The 25,695-nt window shown below is 37.2% G+C and overlaps 2 protein-coding genes across 7 annotated transcripts; one reads left to right on the top strand and one right to left on the bottom strand.

The window, feature by feature from the left end:
• The first annotated feature begins 247 nt into the window (after positions 1-247).
• LOC106129335 (zinc finger protein Xfin) lies at positions 248-25,287 on the top strand. 2 transcript variants are annotated; one of them, XM_060949289.1, is made up of 11 exons: positions 248-356; positions 11,024-11,475; positions 11,736-12,023; positions 12,100-12,250; positions 14,637-14,743; positions 16,136-16,323; positions 16,919-17,055; positions 17,509-19,823; positions 22,094-22,249; positions 22,624-22,746; positions 23,553-25,287. In XM_060949289.1, exons 2-11 carry the CDS (start codon positions 11,254-11,256, stop codon positions 23,766-23,768), a joined length of 3,903 nt encoding a protein of 1,300 aa, XP_060805272.1. In that variant the 5' UTR covers positions 248-356; positions 11,024-11,253; the 3' UTR covers positions 23,769-25,287. The 2 variants fall into 2 exon arrangements, with proteins under 2 accessions (XP_060805272.1, XP_060805271.1); XM_060949288.1 differs by lacking the exon at positions 248-356 and adding an exon at positions 9,318-9,425.
• LOC106129345 (TRAF3-interacting protein 1) lies at positions 562-11,570 on the bottom strand. 5 transcript variants are annotated; one of them, XM_060949291.1, is made up of 6 exons: positions 11,500-11,570; positions 6,277-6,394; positions 3,169-4,277; positions 2,611-2,775; positions 1,485-1,696; positions 562-842 (listed from the first exon to the last, which is right to left on the bottom strand). In XM_060949291.1, exons 1-6 carry the CDS (start codon positions 11,539-11,541, stop codon positions 686-688), a joined length of 1,803 nt encoding a protein of 600 aa, XP_060805274.1. In that variant the 5' UTR covers positions 11,542-11,570; the 3' UTR covers positions 562-685. The 5 variants fall into 5 exon arrangements, with proteins under 5 accessions (XP_060805274.1, XP_060805276.1, XP_060805275.1 ...); XM_060949293.1 differs by lacking the exon at positions 11,500-11,570 and adding an exon at positions 8,560-8,622; XM_060949292.1 differs by lacking the exon at positions 11,500-11,570 and adding an exon at positions 8,511-8,595.
• Positions 25,288-25,695: the final 408 nt, after the last annotated feature.

The following is a 25,695-nucleotide window of genomic DNA, read 5'->3' as shown; positions in this document are numbered from 1 at the left end:
TTATTAACGAATTACTAAATGAAACGTCAATTAAATCAATAGAAACGTAACAAAAACTATCACAAATCTACACTATCGTGAAAAACATGCGAAAATCGTTAGGTAGTGCGCTATTTACAGTGCCAGACCCGCGTTTCATACTAATAGTTATACTAATACTAGGCGTTTGAGGGAGCGGGGCGCGGGCAGCGCGGCGAATGACTTTGTATGGACTACGCATGCGCTGGCAGAAGCGCATCGCTCGCCACGGCCGCGTTCGGTGCTGACCGAACGCGGTGGCAATCGCGAGTTGCGTTCGAGATAGAAAACCGCAGCGCTTGAAAAATGCAATTATTGTACCTAGGTCTACATAGGTTGTAAGAATACGATATTTTTTCATTTTATTTAATGCTTAAAAATTATGGTATGGCGGCGCCATACGCGCCATCTTAGAGAAATCGCCATTGCCTTGATCCATAGACCGTATAAACAATTGAAAAATTTATAGGTAAGGTGACAAACACAGACTTGCATTGCAGTGTTAATTCTAGAGTAATTGCTATTATATAAAATATTTTTCAGAAAGTCACTTTGTATTGCAATGGTTTATTTTTCATGCAGATATTACAGTTATAAGAATTAATATTGTAAAAATAACTTATAAATATTGCTAAACTCAGCAACTACTTATCTAAAATCTACAATCTTATTGCACATTCCCACTTGCTAGAAGCTTTTCAATTCTAGAAGAGTTTTTGTGTATTGCTACTTTGAGATCATTGATCTTCTCGTATTTTTCATTAATGTCCACTTCTAGCTGCTTTCCTTTTGCGCGGAGTGGTAATAAAGACCCTTCATTTAATCTGAAAGATAAAAACGGAATACAAGTAGGTAGCTATCTACTTAAATTAAGAGATCGCGGGATAGTAACAAGGATAAAATTGCTGACTGAGCAGAAATATATTATTTCGCACCTTAATAGCTTTAATATCAGCGGTAGTCCCGGTTTCACCTCACTCACCTTTCTGGAGAAAAGCCCGGGGTGCGCATTTACGACCATATCAGGGATTGGGTAAGGTTTTTACACATAGCGACTCCCATCTGAACTCCATAAACTTTGCAAGGAAACCACACATTCAGTTGCCTAAATGTGTATAAGTAGGTTTTCTTACGATTTTTTTCCTCATTGTCAGGGCATCGGTTAACAATCAAACATGGCCGAGGTGGGATTTGAGCCTATATTTATTATTATTACTTGCGCATTTTAGGCCTTAAAACCGTTTGACCACCGGAGGCCGGGGTGCCTCTTCCGACTTTTCGTTTTTCATTTTGTCAAGTTTACGGTCTAATGCATTATCAGTTTTGACTTCATTAGCTCGCATTTTAACCTCCGCGACGTCTCGTTAGATAAGAATATTGTCATAGGTAAATTTGTACCTACGTGTTTTCTGTGACTTAAGTAGATTTAGTTTGATTGGAATAGATATTAAATAATGTTAACGTACGTCTTTTGTTTTAATAGTTCTTTCGAAGCTTCATCGTATGTCTGTGTCCACTGCTGCAACTCTTGCCGCATTACTTCAACATCTTCCTGAATATGGTCCAATATCTTACCCAACGGGTTGGCGACTCGTGATAAACCTTGAAAGTTGTATCTCAATTCCTCTATTTCTTTATTTACTGCTTCTCTTGCTTTTTGAGCACCGAATTCCCATTCCTGTAACGTAATATGAATATGAAACATCGTGACTTTGTGCCTGTCTACTCGTCGATGTTATTGGACTGGACTGGACTCTTCATTTCAACCAGTCCCGTGACTCAGTGCCAGTAGTAGTGCCAGTCGGACTCCCGCGCGATGGGTGCAATATTATCATCAAAGATCATCTTAAACATAAAATTCTCGTGTCACAATGTTTGTCCCGAAACGGCTTGACTAATTCTCATGAAATTTTGTGAGCATATTAAGTAGGTCTGAGAACCGGCCGACATCCATTTTTCATACCCCTTAGTGATAAGGGACGTCTACCCTTACCATTTTTTTTAAACTAGAAATTACTTTTGCTTTGCTTGCATCAGCTAGTAAGTACAATTATAATTTGGTATAATAAAGGTTTCTAGTTATTTATTTTTATTTTCAAATCTTAAAATGAAACACTTCGTACAGAATTGCAGTTTTTTATTTAATGCTATCAGGTAGGTAGGCGACTAAGGGGAAGGCTTATAAACTTGGGATTCTTGAAGGCGATAAGCTAGGAACCTGTCACTATTTGAAATACCTCATTTAGCCATACAGCTGATTGTGGCAGTTCAGTGTGTGTCACGACTTGGCTCTGTGACAGAGCCGTAGCCTTATATCCCTTGCGGCGTAGACAAAGCCTCTGTCTACGCAGCAAGGGATATAGACGTGACTGTATACATGTATATATGTAGGTAGGTATATGGGTATTTTTCATTCCTCATTCTGCCCAATTTTGTAGCGATCTTTTAAATAGGTATCCAATTTTTTAAGAACGTTATCTTTTTTCTTGAAGAATAAGAAGAAGGTAGGAATTGTGTATTAAATGAATACACAATCACAGTTTTACTGTTTAGTCCATAATTCAACTACCTGCTATATCAACCAATACTTACTATTTCAGTTTTACCAGCAACTTTTGAAAATTCTTTTTGGGAATCTAATATTTGGTGGACCAAATGACCATGTGGCTTAGTTGATAACTGAAATTGTTCTTGATCGTCTTGTATCGGCAGTGATACTTTTTCTGGTTCTATTATTATTAGACTTGAATCTTCTTCCTATAAACAAATTTTTATAAATATTTCACATGGATATTTAAATAAGTGGGTTCCTACTTAAATGTATAAATTTAATATTACCGTGTGCCGTGTGCCGTGTGGTTCCCGGCAGTGCCGTGTGGTTCCCGGCACCAATACAAAAAAGAATAGGACCACTCCATCTCTTTCCCATGGATGTCGTAAAAGGCGACTAAGGGATAGGCTTACAAACTTGAGATTCTTTTTTTAGGCGATAGGCTAGCAACTTGTCACTATTCGAATCTCAATTCTATCTTAAAGCCAAATAGCTGAACGTGGCCTATCAGTCCGCTCAGGACTGTTGGCTCTGTCTACCCCGCAAGGGATATAGACGTGATTATATGTATGTATGTATGTATATGTATTTAATATTACCTCTTCAAGTGCTGCATGTTCGACTATAATATTAACTTTACCTACAATCAGATTTTCATTTTCTGTTATTATATTGTCATGTTTGTCTCGTAGCCTTGGCGCTCCTGGTCTTGACGAGGAAGGACGCACACTCTGAGGTCTAGTTTTTAATATTTTGTCAGATTTTTCAGGAGTTTTCGGAACTTCTTCTACTTCGTTGGTTATATCTTTTACTGTATCATTTGTATTCTTATCATTCTGATGAAGATTATATTCGGCATAATGGTCAATGTCATTTTTCGACGAATATTTTGTGTCCTCGTTTTTCTCTACACTATTTTTCAAGCTGCTATCTAAAATATCAACTGCTGGATTTAGATCATCTGAAATATTGCTGTTTTGTAATTTTTCATTATTATTAGTATGGTTTTCTGCAGTTTCACCAATTTCAGGTTGCTTACATTCAACTTCCATGAAATCTTTTGTTGATAGAGATGAATTTAACTGATTTTCAACTGTAGATGGAAGCTTTATTTCTCGACCGTCAGTAGTTTCAGAAAGTTCATTATTTTTAAATACAATTTCTCCTAGAAGACCAGAATTTAAATCTTTTATGTTGTTGTCGATCGAATATTTAGATAAAGCTTTATCTTTGAAATTTTTATCTGTATTTTCTAACTGCGTACCTTTTTTCTCTGCTACTTCCTTTGTTGTGTTTTTATTTTGTTGCGAGTTCGTTTTTGTTGGTGATTCCTTTTTAATGTTTTCCTTTTGGTTTGTTTTTGTGGTAGACTTGCCATCACTGATATTTTTTGCATTAGTGTTGTTCTTGCGCTCCGAGTCTTTTTTATTAGCAGTAAGTTTTTCATTACTTCTTGACGTTAATTTTTTTGAATCTAATACTTTCTTTTCCTTTTCTCTAACAGATTTTGCGGATTCTTTAATTTTTTTTTCTGTTGGTACCTGTTGAACATTTCCATTTTCCTTGTACTGTCTTACAGCTTCGTCTGAAGATATCTTCTTTTCTAAGGCTAAAGCTAACGCTTGTAGTAATTCATTCGTTTTATCTGCTTCTTGTCCAGCAACAATTTTTGATGGTTTTATTGTTAGTGATTTTCCCGTAGCAAAACCTGTAATATCGAATTAAAATACCTACATGTTTTACTGCTTTGCTGATGTTTCAGTTGTTAAAAATTTATATCATAATGAGAATATCCGCTAATGCGCCTTACGATTTCAATGATGCAATTTAAACAAAATAGTAGATTATAAATAAACATAATAAAACATAAAACAAATTGTCTGCACATTGAGTATATTTAAAAAAAAAATATAATAAAGAAATAGAAACCGAGTATGCTTTTGAAAAGAAAGTTTGTTTTTACACGCTAATCTCCGGAATTACTGAACGGATTTGAAAGAATTTTTTTTGTTGTATCGCTCTTATGCCTGGCCAACATAAAGGGTATAATTTATTTTGAAATCTGGAATAGCTGATGTCGAACCATTATAGACCAGCTAAATCAACCGAATTATGGAAAAGACGTCTTAACAAAAGTTATTCACCCTGAAAAGCATTTTATTTTGGCGAAAAAAATGGAAGATCTGGATCATGTGATGTGGAAGCCAAAGGGACCAGCTACTGTGTAATATGTAGGTACGGAAATTTGTAAAAGTAAATTTAATACTCTTTACCTTAGTATTTCTAATAACACGCAAACGGAGTTGCGGGCGACAACTAGTATGTAATGTATGTGTATGTGATTTATAAATATGTCCCTAATATATAATATATATATATATATTTATATATTAGTAGTATTATTAATATATATATATATATTTATATATTTATAAATATATATATATATAAAAGCGAAAAACACTCACTTAGGAATCACGAAATCTCGAAACTGAGCCAAAAAAGATGAAATTTGGCAGGAAGGTAGATTTTAATTAGGAGGGATCCACTAAGAAAGGATTTTTGGAAATTCTATTCCTAAGGGGGTGAAATAGGGGTTGCAAGTTATGAAATTTCGTCAATTTTAACGTTGGGCACATAAAATTTTAGAATTAAATTTTGGTTAGTATGAAACAATCATTAAAACATTCAATTTTGAAAACTGCATCTCAAGGGCGAAAAATTGGAAGTGTGTATGAATCTTCGTTTTTTGATGGGTGTCGAAGTGCGAGAAGTCTTAAATATTGGTTAGTAAAGAATACGTATCAGTTGCGGAAAGCAGGATGGCACTAAATAGGATGGGATGGAACAGGATAGGACTGGAAGGGGCAGGACGGGACACAACAGGTTGGGACGGGACGGAACAGAACGAGAAGAGACGGGACAAGACGGGAGAAGCCATATGAATTTAAATCAAAAATAAACTTAAAACAGTCCCACACGATACGGGATTAAAAAATGGGTGAAATTTTATGGCGTATCCTTATAATCTAAAATACATTTGCGCGGGTGAAGCCGCGGGCAAAAGCTAGTTAGATATATTTTCTTGTTATTCACAATAACAATACCTACAGAATAATGTAAACTATGAAAATATTAAGTAGGTACTGAAAATATGACTTACCTATTATAAATCTAATTAAATTAAAATAGGTACTTAATATAATAATTATAAATATACGAGATCATAGATCGTTTAACGTATTCTTAAATATTAAAAATACCTATACGCATAGGTCAAACGATCTTCAAAATCTGAGAGCTAGCCCAAAATACTGGCCGCATTGCCCCTCTGAATTGCAACACTTATTTTGGGCAAAATACAGGCCAGCATTTTAGTCACGAGTACTCTAGAGACTCTTGAAACCTAACTGACAAATCTGAAGATTTCTAAAGCAACCGCCCCCACGGTCCTAGCGTTTTCACAAACGGCACAAACAAGTAGCGTTTATCGAGACCACTGAATTTGCGCCGCTTGATGTGTTCCGCGAATATTGCTGTGTTAGGTACATACGATCTCAAAAGTCTGTGGAAGATGAGACTGTGCCAAAGTATGGACACACGTCAGGTAGCATCCCATCCTCCACGGAATTAAACTTAAATTAAAATATTATTATATAAAGTAGGTAGTATAAGATTAGATACTTATGTAGATTAGATTACCTTACCTACGACTGATATAACTTTGCTGAGAAACAATATTTTGCTATCTCTGTCTTTAACATTATCCGATATTAATTCCTCAGGTTCAAACAAACCTTTAAAGAACCCAGTAGATTTCAGGACCTGTAATAAATTTTAGTTTCTTTATATACCTAGTAGGTAATGTAGTTCATTCGTCTATAAAAAAAATCCTTATATGCCAAAATAACACATACAAAAATCTGTCTACTTGTCTGTTATGCTTTCACAACTCTGGTCAGATTTTAACGAAATTTCGTATTAATATGTTTATTTAGACGAGGTCAAATATAGGCCAAAAATTATTATGGAAAGAGGACATTTTAGTTCAACGCGGGCGGAGCTGCGGCAAGTTTATTAAAATAAGAATATTTTGGGTGACTCTTTTCTGAGTAAGCAAAATAGAGTGAAATGACATTGATCGATTTCTTTTTCGAATCTGTTCATTTATTTATAGTCCAAGAGCCCGTGAACGCCAGACATACCTAATTTTGTAAAAGCTGAAAGTTTCTTAAATATGCCTCTAGTACAGGTAGGAACGATCCCCACCTATGATACTCAGGCAGTGGTTGCTTTGGCAGTTAGCAGGTAATAAATGTATACTTTTTTCAACCTGAAATTCATTTATTTTGTAAAGCTCAATTTTTTGATATTTTATCATTAATAATACACAAACTCGCGTTACTCATTGCCAGACACCTACTATGGTTGCAACCCCTTGCCAGACACCCCTAAACTATAATATTTTGTAACTCTACTTACGTCATTTTGTAAAATCTGAATTTAATACATATTTTTTGGGGAATTATTCAAACAATGTTTCTGTAGTAGCCAAACATTTTTGAATGTTCTATTATCCTGCCAGACGCATTGGAGTGAGCAAAAGATGCAAGAGTGCGGAGTATATGTAGCAACTGGAGCGAGTGGGACTGAGCGTTCGGTTTCTTGCGACGTTTCATTGCGCATCAGCTGTCGTTTATTTTGCGGTCTCTTTCTCTAATTTATCAAAAAAAAAATTATTAAATAAAAGCATTACATACAAAATTTTGAAAACAATGTTCATTAAGAATTATACAGGGTGACTTTTAATTAAACTGCATAAATTTAACTGTTAAGTGTACTCATCTAAAGGATATTTAAAAACGTTAAAAGAAAAATATCGATTCATATTTCAGAAAGTACGAAAAAAAATAAAAGTATCAAAATCCACGATCCTAACCCGGGCGGCGGAAAAGCGACGCGTAAGATTCAGAGGTCAACGATACAATTCATTTAGCTGAGCGATCTCGACAACTCTGTATTTTACCAACTTGATCTTGATACTAGAAAAATAATTAATTTTTCAGACATTTATTTACATGTTTAGATTTAATTTTTTTTTGTAGTATTTAATAAAGTATAATAGTCTTTAATAAAGCGTATGACGTAGTTTTTGAGGGTTTTTTAAATGTGAAAATGATGACGTTTAATTTAAATAAAAATAGGCTCAAACAGCTCAGAAACATGGGTGTAGTGTATGTTTAAAAGGATGCAGTTGTTTTAAATGTCACCCTGTATAACAAAATATTAATACTGTGAAAAAACGAAACAATTAATTCATATTATTTTTAAGTTATATGAAGTTAATTTTATAAAATAATCTCTTTATATTTGAGGTTATGTATTTTTCGTAATTTTAAAGTGGACTGATATTTTTTGAAAGTCTCCTCGTAAAATATTATAAGATCTACACTACTTTTTTTACAGACAAAGCAAACTCCGTCTTCTTTTTCGTCACTCATGATAGCACTATTAAAATTGGATCAAATTTATTTTACGAGCACAAATTAATATTACGTTTACTATGCGTGTATAACCGTCCGCTGAACGATACCCACTCTGTTCCACTCGCTCCAGTTACTACACATACTCCGCACTCTTGCATCTTTTGCTCACTCCAATGCGTCTGGCAGGATAATAGAACCTTCAAAAATGTCTGGCTACTACAGAAACGTTGTTTGAATAATTCCCCGAAAAATATGTATTAAATTCAGATTTTACAAAATGACGTAAGTAGAGTTACAAAATATTATAGTTTAGGTGTGTCTGGCAAGGGGTTGCAACCATAGTAGGTGTCTGGCAATGAGTAACGCGAGTTTGTGTATTATTACGGATAAAATATCAAAAAATTGAGCTTTACAATTTAATGAATTTCAGGTTGAAAAAAGTATACCTTTATTACCTGCCAAAGCAACCACTGCCTGAGTATCATAGATGGGGATCGTTCCTACCTGTACTAGAGGCATATTTACAGAAACTTTAAGCTTTTACAAAACTCTACTCTTTTGAGCATCTAAAACTCGAAAATCTGACGTTGTCGACATACTGACTTGAAATTAAAAATAATTTATAAGTGAGATCAGTAAGAACTTAGATCAATAAACACGCTAAGATACCAACCGTGGTAACAATATCATGTAAAAATCTAAATGGTGGTTTCCTTAACAGTTTTTCGCTTAAAGGTGGTCTCTTCACGAATTTCCCTAGCGACGTCTGCGTTGCCTTTATAATATTGAGGTCTAAATCTTTTTCCATGGCACATAGTTTAAAAAACAATAGTGAAATAATTAATTAAATATTTTGATTTCTAACTAATAAAATATTGCGACATATAATGTGAACATGTGACAAAATGACGAAAATGCCATTGTTTACACACAAAAATTACCATGGTGATCATTGGCATTGGTTGGTTGCAAAGGGATTGTATGTATTACGTTGGTTGCTGGGGTTGGCTATTTCATGGGCACGTCAACATTCATAAGTACGCCTTTCAGATTTTTCAAGACTGTTGATCTGTCTACCTCGTAAGCGATATAGACGTAATTATAATGTATCATTTTTAAACCTATTATTTATTATTAAGTCTATGGGTGCTCTAAGATGTATCAAAGATAAAAAAATTTATAAATTCAATCTCCTTGATATGTATTGCCAAAAGTTACTCGCTTGTCATTGTCAATTCCGTCAACTCAATGTCAACACACACCAACTTAACAAGATGGTGGGTTCTGTTTATTGGTTCTGTCCGGTCCGGTCCTGTCCTACGGTCCCAACTAAGGATGTACATAACGGCTATAATTTGCCAACGCGTTATGTAAATATGCTTTTATTTTTAACCTACTATTTATTAAGTTATAAAATATTAGTTCAAACTGCTAAGTTTCGTTCATTAAATAAATAAATCATAGTTTTTTTTCAGAAGTGACAAGACAGTGTGTTTCTTTTAATTTCTTGCTTGTGCTATACAACCTTAATATACATATTTATAATTTAAAAATTTCCTCGATTGTTAGTAGCGAAATCATTCATGCGGACGGTGTGCTGATTAACCTTCAAAAAAGGTAGTTCTCTGTTTGACCTGTATGTATAAAAGTTTTTCAGCAATTATCTCACGTTTCACTGAACCGATTTTGACGCGGTTTTCAAGCAACTATTTATAAATTTTAATAGACTTCAAATAAGTAGGATATTAATTGGAGGCGGTTCTCTTATTTTGCAAAAGTTATTTTTAATTTTTTTAATTAGAATTTAACGAGTGATAGTTGTGACATTGACACAATTTCAATAGGCTATTTGACAAAGTTCTAAAAACTATCTTAGGGTATTTATTTGTCTATAAGGAGCCCTACAAAAAAACTTTTCTGCCTTTATTACAGCTATTTTATTAAAAAATCGAAAAAGAAAATGAAATATTCAAATATGCCGCCAAAACGCGACTTTTAGCAATATGGCGGCCATGGCATGCAGTGACGTAAATTTCGTGTAAATATCATACAAAGCTTGTTGGTGTTTCGAAAAGTTTTGATTTTCTCTTGTTTTATTTAACTTGTGCCACGTCATATGTGTGAAAATTATTAAAATGAGTTCCTATAAATGTTATGCAGTGCCTCAATGCACTAATACAACAATAAAATCTCCTACGAAACTGTTTTTTTCTATGCCGATGGATTTGAATATTCGCAAGAAGTGGTTTCAGATCATGATCTAAGATCAGTGGTTACCAAGATATACTTACATTAATGTTTTCACATTCTTCAGTTCGGCAGCATAGAAATCTGGATTGTCTTTGAAGAAGACAATCCAGATTTCTTCTTCCAACCATTATTGCGTCCACTTTTGGTAGGTTTCGACTGTCAGCTTTCGCGGAATTGGTTTCCATTATTAAATACCTATGTTATCTGAGTAATCCTGAGCGATCAAACACTTATAAAATCTTGAAAAATAATAGCGAACACTAAGGAACGGTACGATCGACAGTCTGTTTATGGATAATTGACGTCATAATAGAAATAGCCAATCACGTTCGTTTTTAGTCACGTGACAGCTGCATATAAAAACCTAATTTTCTGAGACGGATTTTGTTTAAATAATGCAATATTTTTATCTCGCGTTATTACAAATCGCTCCAAAAAAATAGTATTAAGACTGATGACATAAAAGAAATGTATATTTTTAATACAGTCAAATAGCCTATTTATCATCCATAAATCATTTTGTAGCAGCCTCCATTTTAATTTTAAAGACGCCATTAAAATCATTATAACTATGCAAGCGTATGATAGATGGCGCTGTTCACTTCTCATGTATAACAAACAATATTTTTATTTTTTATACTAATATATTAGTCTTAGCTATTATGTATATATATTTGAATATATAAATAAAAAATAATATAAGTAATATTTTCTCTAGTCCTAACCCAACGGGTCTGAAACAAAACGGTTCCTGTCCTATCTGTAGTCTGTGAATTAAAGTCTATGAAAATGAATGATGATGACGCGAAGGAAAAAGAAAGCAAGCAGCGCCTGTTTGAAGCAAATATCAAAATTCGACCCAGTTAACTTCTTGTCTTAAAACTGTTAAAAGGAGTAAATCATTAGACATATTTCTAAGTAGATTGAAAACTATATATTCGAAACAAAATGCCACCAAAAAAGAAAGGCTTGGGACGGCCCAAGGGTTCAAAAAACAAGCATTATAATGTATTGCCAAAGCCTGGCAAAATAAGAATAAAATTTGAAAAGGAAGCATATAGAGGTATTTGTGATATCTGTAGTCGTGAGTTTAATAACGAAAAGACATTCATTATACATAGGAAGAAATGCAAAAATATTTCAAAGCAACACCTAGGGAAGGTTGTTAAAGTAAGTAGTGTTTTGTTCATTTACCTTTCTCAATTTACTACACAAATTGTGATTACAATTTTCCATTCAAACTAAGAGCTCTTTTAATTTTAAAAGGAGCAAGCAAGCAATTACAATTGGTTGATCATTGTTTTTGTATAAAATGTAAATGTATAAATAAAACAATTTTATCAGTTTAAAAAAAAATTGTTGATAGTAGTTTTCTAGTAGGCTAATTTAAGCAATTTTACCTAAATCTATGTATTTTGTTTGCAATGTAGATTGCTCATAGCTGTAAACAGTGCAACAAGAGGTTTAAGTTCAGAGAGAGCTTGCGGCTTCATTATCAGAATGAACATTCAAAATTGGCTGATGCTCTGCCTTGCCCAGTATGTAAAGTTCGATGTCCTACTCATACACTTCTGGACAAACATGTACAAAGTGCTCATGAAAAGAAAGAGTATGCATGTCAGCATTGTGGAAAGACTTTCGTTAGATATTCCCATGTAAAACGCCACATGGCGCAAACTGGATGTGATGGATTTGGACAAACAGTTTATCCATGTGAAGTAAGTATCAAAAATCTGTTATTTAAATTTAATTTATTTGCTATTTTTCTTTACACATTTGCTTTTATGTCAACAGATCTGCGATGCCTCTTTCACTAGGAAGGACAATCTACAAGTTCACTTACGTTTTCAACACATTCTACGACAGAATTACCCTTGCAAACAGTGCCCCTATAATACAAAGAATTTTTCGAAGTTAATAAGGCACTGGCAAAACATTCATGTGGGTAAGTGAAAGTATTATAATCTTGTTGGACAATAAGAATGTCTATCTCTAAGCATATTCAGCTGCCATGATCCAAAAGATAACAAGATTGCAGAGGTCAGCAAGCACTGTCAGTTTTCAAGAATACTGGCTCTGTTTCCCCATAAAGCATAAAGAAATATAGGCGCAGATCTATAACTATTATTATTGGGTCCTAATGCTTATGAAATTGGCGTTTTGTTTTACTGGCCAATTAATCACAAATTTCTTCTTTTTGGTTAGGAATTTCAATTTTATACAGCTATTTATTTATATTTTTGTTATTCCTTAGCAATCATTCACTTGTATTTCTTCTGATTTGTCTGTTTGCGTCACTCAGTTTACAAAATGGAAAACTTTCAAGTTTTATTGCATTATTTACAAGTAGAGTTTCCACCGTGACAACAGTGCTGCGGAAACGGCTCGAAAGGTAAAAGATGTGACTAGCGGTTGTGTCGCAAAAGAAAACACTGCGTTTTAGGTTCCACGATTTTGTTCTGGAAATTTCGACCTGCAGAACAAGCCCCTTGTGCGGCCAAAGACCCTAGTTGATAATGAAGAATTGAAGGCTATTGTGGAAGCATAACCATCGTAAACCACGTCTGAGTAAGCTTCAGGCTTCGGTGTTAGTGATAAAACTATTTTACTCCAGTTGAAGCAAATTGGTAAGATAAAGAAACTTGAAAGGTTACCTCAAGAATTGATAAAGCAAACCGGCAAACGCGTGTCTAATGCTGTTATGAATGCTGCATGTTACATTACTTAACCTGCACAATAATTAGAGATTTTTAAATCAAATCATTAGCTGTGATGAAAAGTGTATTCTCTTTGATAATCGGAAACTCTCATCGCAATGACTGAACCTTGGCCAATGTTGCCCAAGGGAAAATTACCCTAAAAAAAGTTACTTGTAAGCATTTGGTGAATAGTGCTGGTGTTATTAATTACAGTTTATTCAACTATGATGAAATAGCTAGCTGGTTCACAACCGAGGCAGGTTAATCGCTTCTCACCACTGCTGCTTCATGACCATGCTAGACCACATCTTGCATAACAGACGGCTACCAAATTAGAGGAGCTTCAATTGGAATGTCTAAGACATACACTGTACTCCCCAGGCTTTGCTCCAAAAGATTACCATTTATTTTTTAATCTTCCAAAGGAAAAAATCAACTCTGGTAGGGCAGTCCAAAGTGCCTTAAAAGATTTTATTAATTCCCGTCCAAATGGTTCTTCAGTAAAGGGATCAATGAACTACCTATGAGATGGCAAAAGTGCAAAGATAATGTACTTTGATGAATAGAATAGAATAGATTTATTTTCAAAATTGGATATAGGTCGCGCGGTGGTTTAAGAACGCTCGGCAAAAGTAGAAGGGGCATGCGCAGTGATCAATTTTTAGGTCTATTAGGTGGGACGAGGAGAGAGGGGGGGCGGGTGTGCGCCGACGGCGACACGTATTGGTGGATTAGTCACTCTTTACTTCCCGCGTTGAGTTCGCGCGTCCCGTGTCTCTTGGGTACTGTTGCGCACAAATTGTTTTATCGTATTTGTACGCGACAACTTAAAATAATATATCAATTCTCAAACAGTACAAGTCGCCCCTACCCTATGTCCGTCCACGGTTGAATATAACTATGTCAAATTTCATCAAAATTGGTTCAGCCAGGTCAGGTTAAGTGTGAAAACTGAACATGCATACACACATACACATTTTCGCATTTATAATATAAGTAGGGATTATAAGTATTTATAAGGCACAAAATCCATACTAACATTATAAGTATATTATAAGATATGGATATACATAGTTAAATAACCGAGTTAAAACATAGGCTACTTTTTTTTGGAAAATCACGCGGGCGAAGTTGCGGGACAACAGCTAGTATTAAATAAATAAAAAAAAACATTTCCCTTAGCATTTTTGAGCGCGAATGTACACATGCGCCGTTTGCCCCCACTATTTTTTCCGAGCGTTCTTTAACCACCGCGCGACCTATACAAGGTATCACTTATTGACGTCACATCACTTAAATCTAATTATAACTACTACCGCTTCCAAAGCGATGAAATAAATATATTATATGAAAAATATTCCACTTTTTGTCCTCCTATACTAAACGCCAATTTCACATGATAGGACCTAATATTGTTCTTATTGAAAAGCCTTTTTTTTAATATTTTAAGGATAATGTTATTTAAATAGTGTAAATTGGCCTATATATGTATAGCTATTGGGCTAGAAACCTGGCTTGGTCAAATCTATATATGGCACTAAATATGGTATTTTAGTCTCTTTGAGACTCCTGGCTCTGTCTAACTTGTAAGGGATAAGGACTTAATTATATGTAGATATGTAAATTTTTCAGATCCACAAATATTTACATGTGAACATTGTGGTAAGAACACGAGCTCGCGAGCAGCAATCACCAAACATCTGGAGATCCATGGAGAGAAGTCACATATATGTGATGTGGTAACTTCATTCTTTAATTAAGTTGTACACATGCAGTCTTCAGACACATAACACCCAAAAAGCATACAAAGCCCTGGACACTTAATATAACATTGCCCTCAAAGTGATGTTGGTAAAGCATCATCTTTGATTCACCAAATGTGAAGCAGCTCGAACTCTATGACAATATTTAGATATATTTAGTTATATACAACTCGTTTAAATAATATAACATTAGCATTGTGCTTTTAAATAATTAATAAATATAATTTATTATACTAAATCCTAAATGCCTAGAACTATTTTGAAGTAAAGTTTTTGTTTAATACATTTTGCTATAATTATTTACAGGCACTTCTGTCATTTTGTCTTTTTGTTAATTATTTTCTTAAAAAACTGCTTTAAAAAACGATTATTGCGATAAGATCTTTGAATTCTTTGAGGTACAAACTTTTTTGATATAGGTACCAACAGGTACAAACTAGGTACTAAGGGCTGGTTCGACAATATTTGTGTTTTGCGAGGTGGCTCCGCCATCTTGACGTTCATAATTATGAATGTGGATGAAGCGAAGGAAGTATGCTGAGATCGAAGGAAGTATGCTGAGATCGTGGCAAGTGGAAAGATGTAGTCTCCTATACCTACCCCTCTGGGAAGAATGCGTGATTTTTTGTATGTATATTTACCTAAATAGCTGGTTAAAATACATTTTGCCTAAATTTTCAATCTTAAAATTTAATTACATTATTTAAGTTTGTGTAAGAAATAAAAACTTTAATATACAACTTTTCATTCACTTTGTACTTAAAAAAACTAAAAATATTAAAAATAGGAAAGACAGTTATTACACTACATTTTGATTTTTCCTCTTTGGCCAAATATCATACTTTTTTTTTGGTATAATAAGTATTCAATAATTTCATATTATGATTTGTTAATAAATACATGATTATTTTTACGCTGACATGGGCTATTTTTCTGGTAAGTTACTATATGAATATAATGAAGAGTAGAATATTAGAAATATACTAGCTGTCCTGGCAAACGTTGTTTTGCCATATAAATAATTTTTAAGTAGTTTCTAGTAGTTAAAAAAATATTAAGGGTGGATAACCCTTAATAGATGTCGGTCGATTCTCAGATCTACTCAGTATGCTCAAAAAATTATGAGAATCGGTCAAGCCGTTTCGGAGGAGTACGGGAACGAACATCGTGACACTAGAATTTTATATACAAGATTATTTACCAATTTCTGTAGCGCAGCAGTGTTTGCCCCAACACTTTCAAATCTATGCCAGGGCAAGATAAAATAATATATATTTTTTCTGATTGTCTTGGATTTCAAAACCTCCAAAAGTTTATCTCAATTTTTAGTGTGGATCAAAAAGTAAAAATATATGTGAATGATTTCAGTGTGGATACAGTACGTTCACGGCAGAGGTGCTTCGCCGTCACATCTTGACGCACGTGACCGAAAAGCCGTACAAGTGTGACCTGTGCGGCGTCTCTTACATCCAACGCTCGCAGCTGCGCCGCCACTTGGAGAAACACAAGGGCAACGCCTGTACCCAGTGCCAGCAGACATTCTCCTCCAAAGTCAAGTTAGTAATAGGACACGGCGCCTCCGTGAAGACACTGTTAACAAATAGCTGCGATATGTCACCTTTGCCTTTGTTCAATCGCTGCGTAAAGTGGTTATGCGGTTAGCTTTTCCACGCGAGAATACTCTGGAACTCGTTCTATTTGCAATATTTACTTTTTATTTTACAAATAATTGCTTGGTCTACAGAATATAATATACTAGCTGTGCCCGCGACTTCGTCCGCGTGGAATAGTTATTTTGGGCATCATTGAAACCCTCATGGATGAATATTTTTTTTCCTAATAGTTGCAGCAGCGCTATGTTATAGCTTAAGGCCTTCTTCGATAAATGGTCTATTCAACACAAAAATAATTTTTCAATTCGAACCAGAAGTTTCTGAGATTAGCGCGTTCAAACAAACAAACTCTTCAGCTTTATAATATTAGTATAGATAAGTAAGTTATAGTCGAGCTTATTTTATTGAAGTGTAAAGTGTATCTATGACCCAATAAATTTTCAGTGTCAATCTTTCAGAGAGGTCTTCAATATGTAGAGAAGAATAATGTTATTTATATATAACGGTGTTATTTATACATAACTATTTTCTTTTACAGATTACTTGTTCACTTACGTGAACATAAAGGACTTAACAAGTTGATGTGCTCGTTTGAAGACTGCTCTCTCGCGAATAAAGTGTTTGCTGATGAACGAAGCCTTGAAGCACATTTGAAACTTCATTTAGAGAAGAGACGTGAGTATTGGCGTTCTATGTTTAAACATCAGGGTTACTTGCAAAAACTCGCAAGACTAGGTGGATAACTTTTATCGTTTGATTATAAGTTTTAGAATTTGTTACGGTACTTTCATTAAAAAATATAAATGTATATTCTATAGCTACCTTTAATTCTAGCCCTACGAGGTTGTGGATGTTATACAAATTTTGTATTGGTGCCGTGTGGTTCCCGGCACCAATACAAAAAGAATAGGACCACTCCATCTCTTTCCCATGTATGACATAAAAGGCGACTAAAGGATAGGCTTACAAACAAACAAGAATCCTAAGAGTCTTTTTTAGGCGATGGGCTAGCAACCTGTGTCTATTTGAATCTCAATTCTATCATTAAGCCAAATAGCTGAACGTGGCTCTGTCATATAAATGAAATTCGGGACATATAAAGACAGGAATTTCTTCTCTTTCTGTCAGAGTTCGCGTGCGAGGTGTGCGGCAAGGCGTTCCACAGCGAGGTGACGATGCGCCGCCACGTGAGCACGCACCGCCTCGACCGCCCGCGCCGCTGCATGTACTGCGTGTGCGCGCGCGCCTACATCCGCGGGGAGCAACTGCTGCGGCACGTGCGCAAGCTGCACCCCGACATCTTCCGCCAGCACCTGACTCACGTGCGGCAAGTGCTGGTGAGACACGCTCCTGTACCAACTAGCTACATCCGCGGGGAGCAACTGCTGCGGCACGTGCGCAAGCTGCACCCCGACATCTTCCGCCAGCACCTGACTCACGTGCGGCAAGTGCTGGTGAGACACGCTCCTGTACCAACTAGCTACATCCGCGGGGAGCAACTGCTGCGGCACGTGCGCAAGCTGCACCCCGACATCTTCCGCCAGCACCTGACTCACGTGCGGCAAGTGCTGGTGAGACACGCTCCTGTACCAACTAGCTACATCCGCGGGGAGCAACTGCTGCGGCACGTGCGCAAGCTGCACCCCGACATCTTCCGCCAGCACCTGACTCACGTGCGGCAAGTGCTGGTGAGACACGCTCCTGTACCAACTAGCTACATCCGCGGGGAGCAACTGCTGCGGCACGTGCGCAAGCTGCACCCCGACATCTTCCGCCAGCACCTGACTCACGTGCGGCAAGTGCTGGTGAGACACGCTCCTGTACCAACTAGCTACATCCGCGGGGAGCAACTGCTGCGGCACGTGCGCAAGCTGCACCCCGACATCTTCCGCCAGCACCTGACTCACGTGCGGCAAGTGCTGGTGAGACACGCTCCTGTACCAACTAGCTACATCCGCGGGGAGCAACTGCTGCGGCACGTGCGCAAGCTGCACCCCGACATCTTCCGCCAGCACCTGACTCACGTGCGGCAAGTGCTGGTGAGACACGCTCCTGTACCAACTAGCTACATCCGCGGGGAGCAACTGCTGCGGCACGTGCGCAAGCTGCACCCCGACATCTTCCGCCAGCACCTGACTCACGTGCGGCAAGTGCTGGTGAGACACGCTCCTGTACCAACTAGCTACATCCGCGGGGAGCAACTGCTGCGGCACGTGCGCAAGCTGCACCCCGACATCTTCCGCCAGCACCTGACTCACGTGCGGCAAGTGCTGGTGAGACACGCTCCTGTACCAACTAGCTACATCCGCGGGGAGCAACTGCTGCGGCACGTGCGCAAGCTGCACCCCGACATCTTCCGCCAGCACCTGACTCACGTGCGGCAAGTGCTGGTGAGACACGCTCCTGTACCAACTAGCTACATCCGCGGGGAGCAACTGCTGCGGCACGTGCGCAAGCTGCACCCCGACATCTTCCGCCAGCACCTGACTCACGTGCGGCAAGTGCTGGTGAGACACGCTCCTGTACCAACTAGCTACATCCGCGGGGAGCAACTGCTGCGGCACGTGCGCAAGCTGCACCCCGACATCTTCCGCCAGCACCTGACTCACGTGCGGCAAGTGCTGGTGAGACACGCTCCTGTACCAACTAGCTACATCCGCGGGGAGCAACTGCTGCGGCACGTGCGCAAGCTGCACCCCGACATCTTCCGCCAGCACCTGACTCACGTGCGGCAAGTGCTGGTGAGACACGCTCCTGTACCAACTAGCTACATCCGCGGGGAGCAACTGCTGCGGCACGTGCGCAAGCTGCACCCCGACATCTTCCGCCAGCACCTGACTCACGTGCGGCAAGTGCTGGTGAGACACGCTCCTGTACCAACTAGCTACATCCGCGGGGAGCAACTGCTGCGGCACGTGCGCAAGCTGCACCCCGACATCTTCCGCCAGCACCTGACTCACGTGCGGCAAGTGCTGGTGAGACACGCTCCTGTACCAACTAGCTACATCCGCGGGGAGCAACTGCTGCGGCACGTGCGCAAGCTGCACCCCGACATCTTCCGCCAGCACCTGACTCACGTGCGGCAAGTGCTGGTGAGACACGCTCCTGTACCAACTAGCTACATCCGCGGGGAGCAACTGCTGCGGCACGTGCGCAAGCTGCACCCCGACATCTTCCGCCAGCACCTGACTCACGTGCGGCAAGTGCTGGTGAGACACGCTCCTGTACCAACTAGCTACATCCGCGGGGAGCAACTGCTGCGGCACGTGCGCAAGCTGCACCCCGACATCTTCCGCCAGCACCTGACTCACGTGCGGCAAGTGCTGGTGAGACACGCTCCTGTACCAACTAGCTACATCCGCGGGGAGCAACTGCTGCGGCACGTGCGCAAGCTGCACCCCGACATCTTCCGCCAGCACCTGACTCACGTGCGGCAAGTGCTGGTGAGACCACGCTCACATGTTTATCATTAATATAACCCTCCATCCTGTAATAGGCTTTCCTACAAAGCTCATCTTTAATGTACTTTTTGAATTTTCTATCATTCATTTCAAGAACACTTTTTGGTAATTTATTATAAAAATCTTATACAATTAATCAGAAATTATTTCCCTACCTTAACCAGCCGATGCGCTGGGATCGACAACTTATAACTGTTCCGCAGTGATCTACTAGTACATTCACCTACTTTTTGAAAGAGTCTTAAGTTTCTCCTAAGGAAAGGAACCCTAGGTCCAACAATCCGAATGTCTAGAAATGGGTATGTATGATCCTGAAATTAGTGAGTCATGTAAATATGTATTAGGTCTCTACATAATGAAATTGGCGTTTGGTTATAGGAGGAACAAAAAGTCGAATATCTTTTAATCCATACTAATACTTATTATAAATGCGAAAGAAACTCTGTCTGTTACTTAATCACTACTTTTTACCGCGGAAAAATGACTCATTTCAACGGGAAAATTCAGGTGGGCCGATCGCTTTCCCATTCAACAACAACGTATTCCCAATCTCAGGGACAAACGCTGAAAGTTACAGGTGTAAATTTAGAAAATAACTGTTTTTCCCATGGACATTTATATGTGGCGTGCTCACGAGTCTCAAACCTACAAAATCATTACGTTTTGGTCAAGGCTGGAAAATCAAAAAAACGTTGCATATAAAAAAGGATTTCAGTAAACTATGTTCTTCTAAAAATGTATTACAGTAACAATATAACAATCAAACTTAGTATGGCTCATCCCATCTCGGCACAATTCAAACATACGTTCAAAAAGTATAGCTCAGTTATTTTTTTCATACTCCCCCTACTATCCAAAAAACTACCTAATTAGGACGAAGTCGCGGGTAAAAGCTAGTATAATATTTTTATTTAATCAAAGTAAGAACCATTATCTGTGCACTTTTGCCATCTCTTAGGTAGTTCATTGATCCCTTTACAAAAAAAAACCATTTGGACGGAAATCAATAAAATCATTTAAGGTAGTTTGGACTGCCCTATCAGAGTTGATTTTTTTCCTTTGGAAGAAGTTTTCCAAATTAAAAAAAAAATGGTTATATTTTGGAGCAAAGTCTAGGGAGTACGGTAGATGTCTTAATACATTCTAATTGAAGCTCCTCTAATTTGGTAGCCGTCTGTTGTGCAGTGTGTGGTCTAGCGTTGTCGTGAAGTAGCAGTGGCGTGGAGCAATTGACCAACCTCGGTTGAGTACCAGCTAGCTTTACCATCATAGTTTGCAATTGCTGATAATAGACGTCTGTCGTAATTGTCAATGGCCAGATTTGAGAAAACTGTAATGGACGACACTGGCACTAGTCCACCAAAGTAACTTTTTGTGGGTCAATTTTTCGTTTCGTTTCAATCGTAGAGAATACTCTTTTCATCACAGCTAATGATTTGATTTAAAAACCCTTCATTATTGTACCGGTAAAGTAATGTAACGCAGCAGACGACACGCGTTTGCCGGTTTGTTTCACTCAATTCGTGAGGTAACCTTTCAAGTTTCTCTTCCCAATTTGCTTCAAGTGGATTCAAATAGTTTTATCACTAACACCAAAGCCTGAAGATAACTTGGACGTGGTTTGCGATAGATCCGGTTCCACAATAGACTTCAATTCTTCATTATCAACTAGCGTCTCCGTCACATGTAAGGACCTAACAGATGTATCGACTAACGTTTGAACCTCGTGACCCTGGGCAATAACTCATCATGGTCTTTCCCGTAATTCAACCCCAAAACGCTGTTACTTCACTTTGAAAGTGTTGTTGATGTGAAGTTTTCCTTTTTTCTGTTTTGTTATATTTGTTTGGTGTGGTTCCCGGCACCAATACAATAAGAATAGAACCACTCAATCTCCTTCCCATGGATGTCGTAAAAAAACTCGGGATTCTTTTTTAGGCGATGGGCTAGCAACCTGTCGCTATTTGAATTTCAATTCTATCATTAAGCCAAATAGCTGAGCGTGGCCTATCAGTCTTTTCAAGACTGTTGGTTCTGTCTACCCCACAAGGGATATAGACGTGACCATATGTATGTATGTTATTGCATAGAAATTTACACAAATAAAATTACAAAATATAAAGAAAATAGTACATAGTTATAAAAGAAACAAATCACTTGCAATGGCGGACTTATCCCATGAAGGGATCTCTTCCAGTCAACCGATTATTTTATTGTCATTTCTTATTAAACCATGCATCATTAATCGGCAGGGTGTGAACCCGGGCATCGAACGCGTGAAGAAATCCGAACTGGAGTCGATTCTGAACGTGATGGACGCGGAGTCGGAGCGCATCATAGAGAACTACAGCGATAAGGGTGTGCTCTACGGCGGCGTACAGTCGCAAGATGAGAACGAAGTACTGCCGGTATGTATTTACATTCTTATTCCTTACACAGAACTAATAGTCAAATAATATTGAGGCTGTGTTTCACATTAAGCATATGAATTCATTATATATAAGGCAATGACCAAATATGTTCGTAAAAGAATAATATAATTATAATAATAAAAGTACGAGTATGGTCTCTTCCAAATTACATACATTGGGGCAACAAAAAATTGGGGGGGTATATGTGACAGGTTGGTAACACATTGCCGAAAATCCTTCCCCTCGAATGACTTTCATGCCTAAAAGACTCGATTCGATCGGGACCGTTGATGTTGGGAACAATAGAAATGAGATAACGGATTATGTATTCGGCTTTTAAGCGGAGTTTCACATGTTTTTTTTTCTTATAGGAAAAAGAGAGCCCCTTGATGTCTGAAGAGGATTTGGTGGAAAATTTGGGAGTTTTATTGACTCGCCTCATTGACATGGACACCTTGGAAATCTTCGGTTGGCCTGAAAAATCTGTTGATGAGGTTGGTATAATATTTAATGCTTTTATTGCCATACATTTAAAAAAGTATGGCAGAAAATTGTTATTCAATGAGGGTTTTTCAAAATTTATTTTTCAGTCAGTCAGCAATTACATCCAATGGCAACATTGGACTTGTATTGCGTACTTCAATGCTGTATTGTTTTAAGTCAAACTACTATTTGTCAATGATAAGTATTCGAAATTTTGACTAGCTCAATTTGGTAATAGAAGTAAATAAATAAATATCAAACACCCTCATAGCTACGATGATATGCGTGCCAATGGCCGGAAAACTGAAGACGCCGCAGACCGGACAAAGTGGAAAAAATAGGAAACCACCGAAGCACTAAGGTTGTGGGTGCAACTGGGAAAGCGCAGAGATGAGAGAATCCCTCCATCTATTAACATTATGCATATTCTATTAGTTACGATGTAATGCTTGGTAGTGCTATTACCTATAGCCTTTTAGACGTAGTTTTCTGTCGCCTGCAGAGATCCATGGCACCTGTTCGTTCATACCATCCTATATCATACGGGTCAAGTTTCTCTGCTTTCGACAGTAAATAGTTGTAAAATAGTAATAGATTTATTTTCAAAATGGCTACAGTGTATAATTCATTAAGTTGTTTTTTTTAATAATGTTATCAAATCTACTTCCGTTTCCAAAGCGCAAGGGCAAACTAAAAAGAATAACGTGCATCTTTAGCAGAAAAAAAAATTATGACATCTGTTTTTTCATTAAAAAACATGAATATAGTTTTACCTTATATTAGTATATTCTATAGAATAATAAAATCCGTATTGCAGGTCCTAGAGAAGGTGATAGTAAGCTGCGGCGCGCGCGCAGCTGACCGCAAGAAGTGGACACGCGTGCAGTGCCTGCGAGAGAACACCAAGCATCTCTTCCTGTACGCTGTCGAGGACAAGAACATCGCGCGCATGCTGGACACGCACACCATAGATCAGATCGTCAAGCACGTCATAGCTCAGGTCGCGGACGGCGATGATGAAGATCATAAATAGAACAATAAATTGTTCGCGCGTTTCTATTCGTTAACGATAATATAACACAAATTTTCAAAGACATGTATGTAGAAAAAAATTGTAAATTCGTAGGAACCTTTACGAAAAGAAAGAATGGCCTTTGACATCTTCTATTTATCTCTGTAAAAAAAAATCACTTAGTTAACCCTGCAGTTGTTGTTTGCCCTGTTTAGTTTCCTTTCACCAAAAGGTTGACTGGAAGAGATTACATTAGCGGTAAGTCCACCTTTGTACCATCTCTCTCTGTTTTGTATGTTTTACTCTTCTGGTGCAACAAAGAGATTTATCTATCAATCAGTTGTCAGAGTACATCGCGCATGCTCGACCCGCACACCATAGACAATAAAATTCATAACACAGTCCATCACGGGCTGCGGTTCATTTATAATGGTTTTATTGTAAGAAAATTTCAATGTATGACCTATATGTGCATAAATTACATCAAATATCACACTCCACAGACTTAGCCAATTCACAATTGAGAAGCTATTCTTGATGGAATATTTAATTTTATAGCCTTATTCAATCTTGTCAAAAATTTCATCTTCATTATCTATTAAGTAACCCTACTTAATAGATAATGAAGATGAAATTTTTTTCTATTAATATTTTATATAAGGTTTAATACTGAGATTTTGTAAATAAGTTATGATTGTTTTTTTAGAATATATAGGTTACTGTTAAATAAGTTAGTGCATAATTTTATAATAATTGAGATGGGGACTATCTCACGAGCATTTTTCTGAGTGATTGTTATGCAGGAGTATCTGCGAAGTAATTTACCACAATGAGAGTTGTTCGAGATTCTACTTATATTCCAAAAACTATCAATGTCTAGACTAAGTTTATGGTGGAGGGATATAGGTATCAGGTCGTTTAGAATTATTTCTAACTATCCTACTTTGGACCCTTCTTGTTTTAAGTCATTACTTAATCTATGTAATAATGTGTGTGCCTTATAAAATGTGCAATAGCAACATGCCTTGTTTATTTTAATTACTGTAAGCGGATATATGTTTCCCTAATCATAAAAGCATCTATTTTACCATTGAAGGATAATTTACTGAATCTTTAACTTAGGCACATTTAACTAATATGAAATCAGCCACATTTATTTACAGTAAGGCTATTTATATACAGTATCACTAAAATACATACATGCAAAACATACCTATGTGCAAGAAGAAGCATTTAATGAGTACATGAAGCAGCGTGAAGATCAAATCACAAATGTTTTATATTGTATACTTGTTTTAAAATTTTAAAGGCCCGAGATACAAATCAAGATTACTTTTAAATCAGCAAATTAAGTTTATCACTAATTTTTACTGTTTCATTCACATTGAAAGACTTATTTGTTGTTATCATTTTAAATTTTTATTATAGTTATATATAGATATAATGCTTATTATTTTTACTTTAGTTATATTTTGTGGGATAATGGTATGGTTTATATTTTGTGTAACATATAAGATATTAAAAGAAATTTAAAATATGATGTTTTCTATTCGACTGCGCGAAGTAAAGGAGGTAAATTTGTTCATGTGTGAGACAATTTTTGTTTGGTATTAAAGGGTTATCATATGGAGGCACTGGGTGGCCCTTATACTACATAAAGATTTTTTTTATTTATTTTATTTTATTTATTTATTCAGAAAAACTTATATCTAATTACAGTATTTTTCCATTGCCAAACTGCTGAACAGTTTAACGGCAAATTTTAATTATAACATTTTTTATTTATTTTGCCTATTTCTACCCTTCACCACTAATTAACCTGCATCTTAAATAAATTGTAAGTTAATATCGCTCTTAATATTTACCAGCTAAATACATCTTCAATTTTTCTTACTTTTTATTTTACCTAAATCTATCCTTCACTTTAGATATTAGGTAAAGACGGGAG

This window comes from Amyelois transitella, chromosome 18, assembly GCF_032362555.1.
Source record: "Amyelois transitella isolate CPQ chromosome 18, ilAmyTran1.1, whole genome shotgun sequence".
Lineage (NCBI taxonomy): Eukaryota > Metazoa > Arthropoda > Insecta > Lepidoptera > Pyralidae > Amyelois > Amyelois transitella.
The sequence above is the reverse complement of the archived record's forward strand: the minus strand, read 5'-3'. Positions and strand labels throughout refer to the sequence as shown.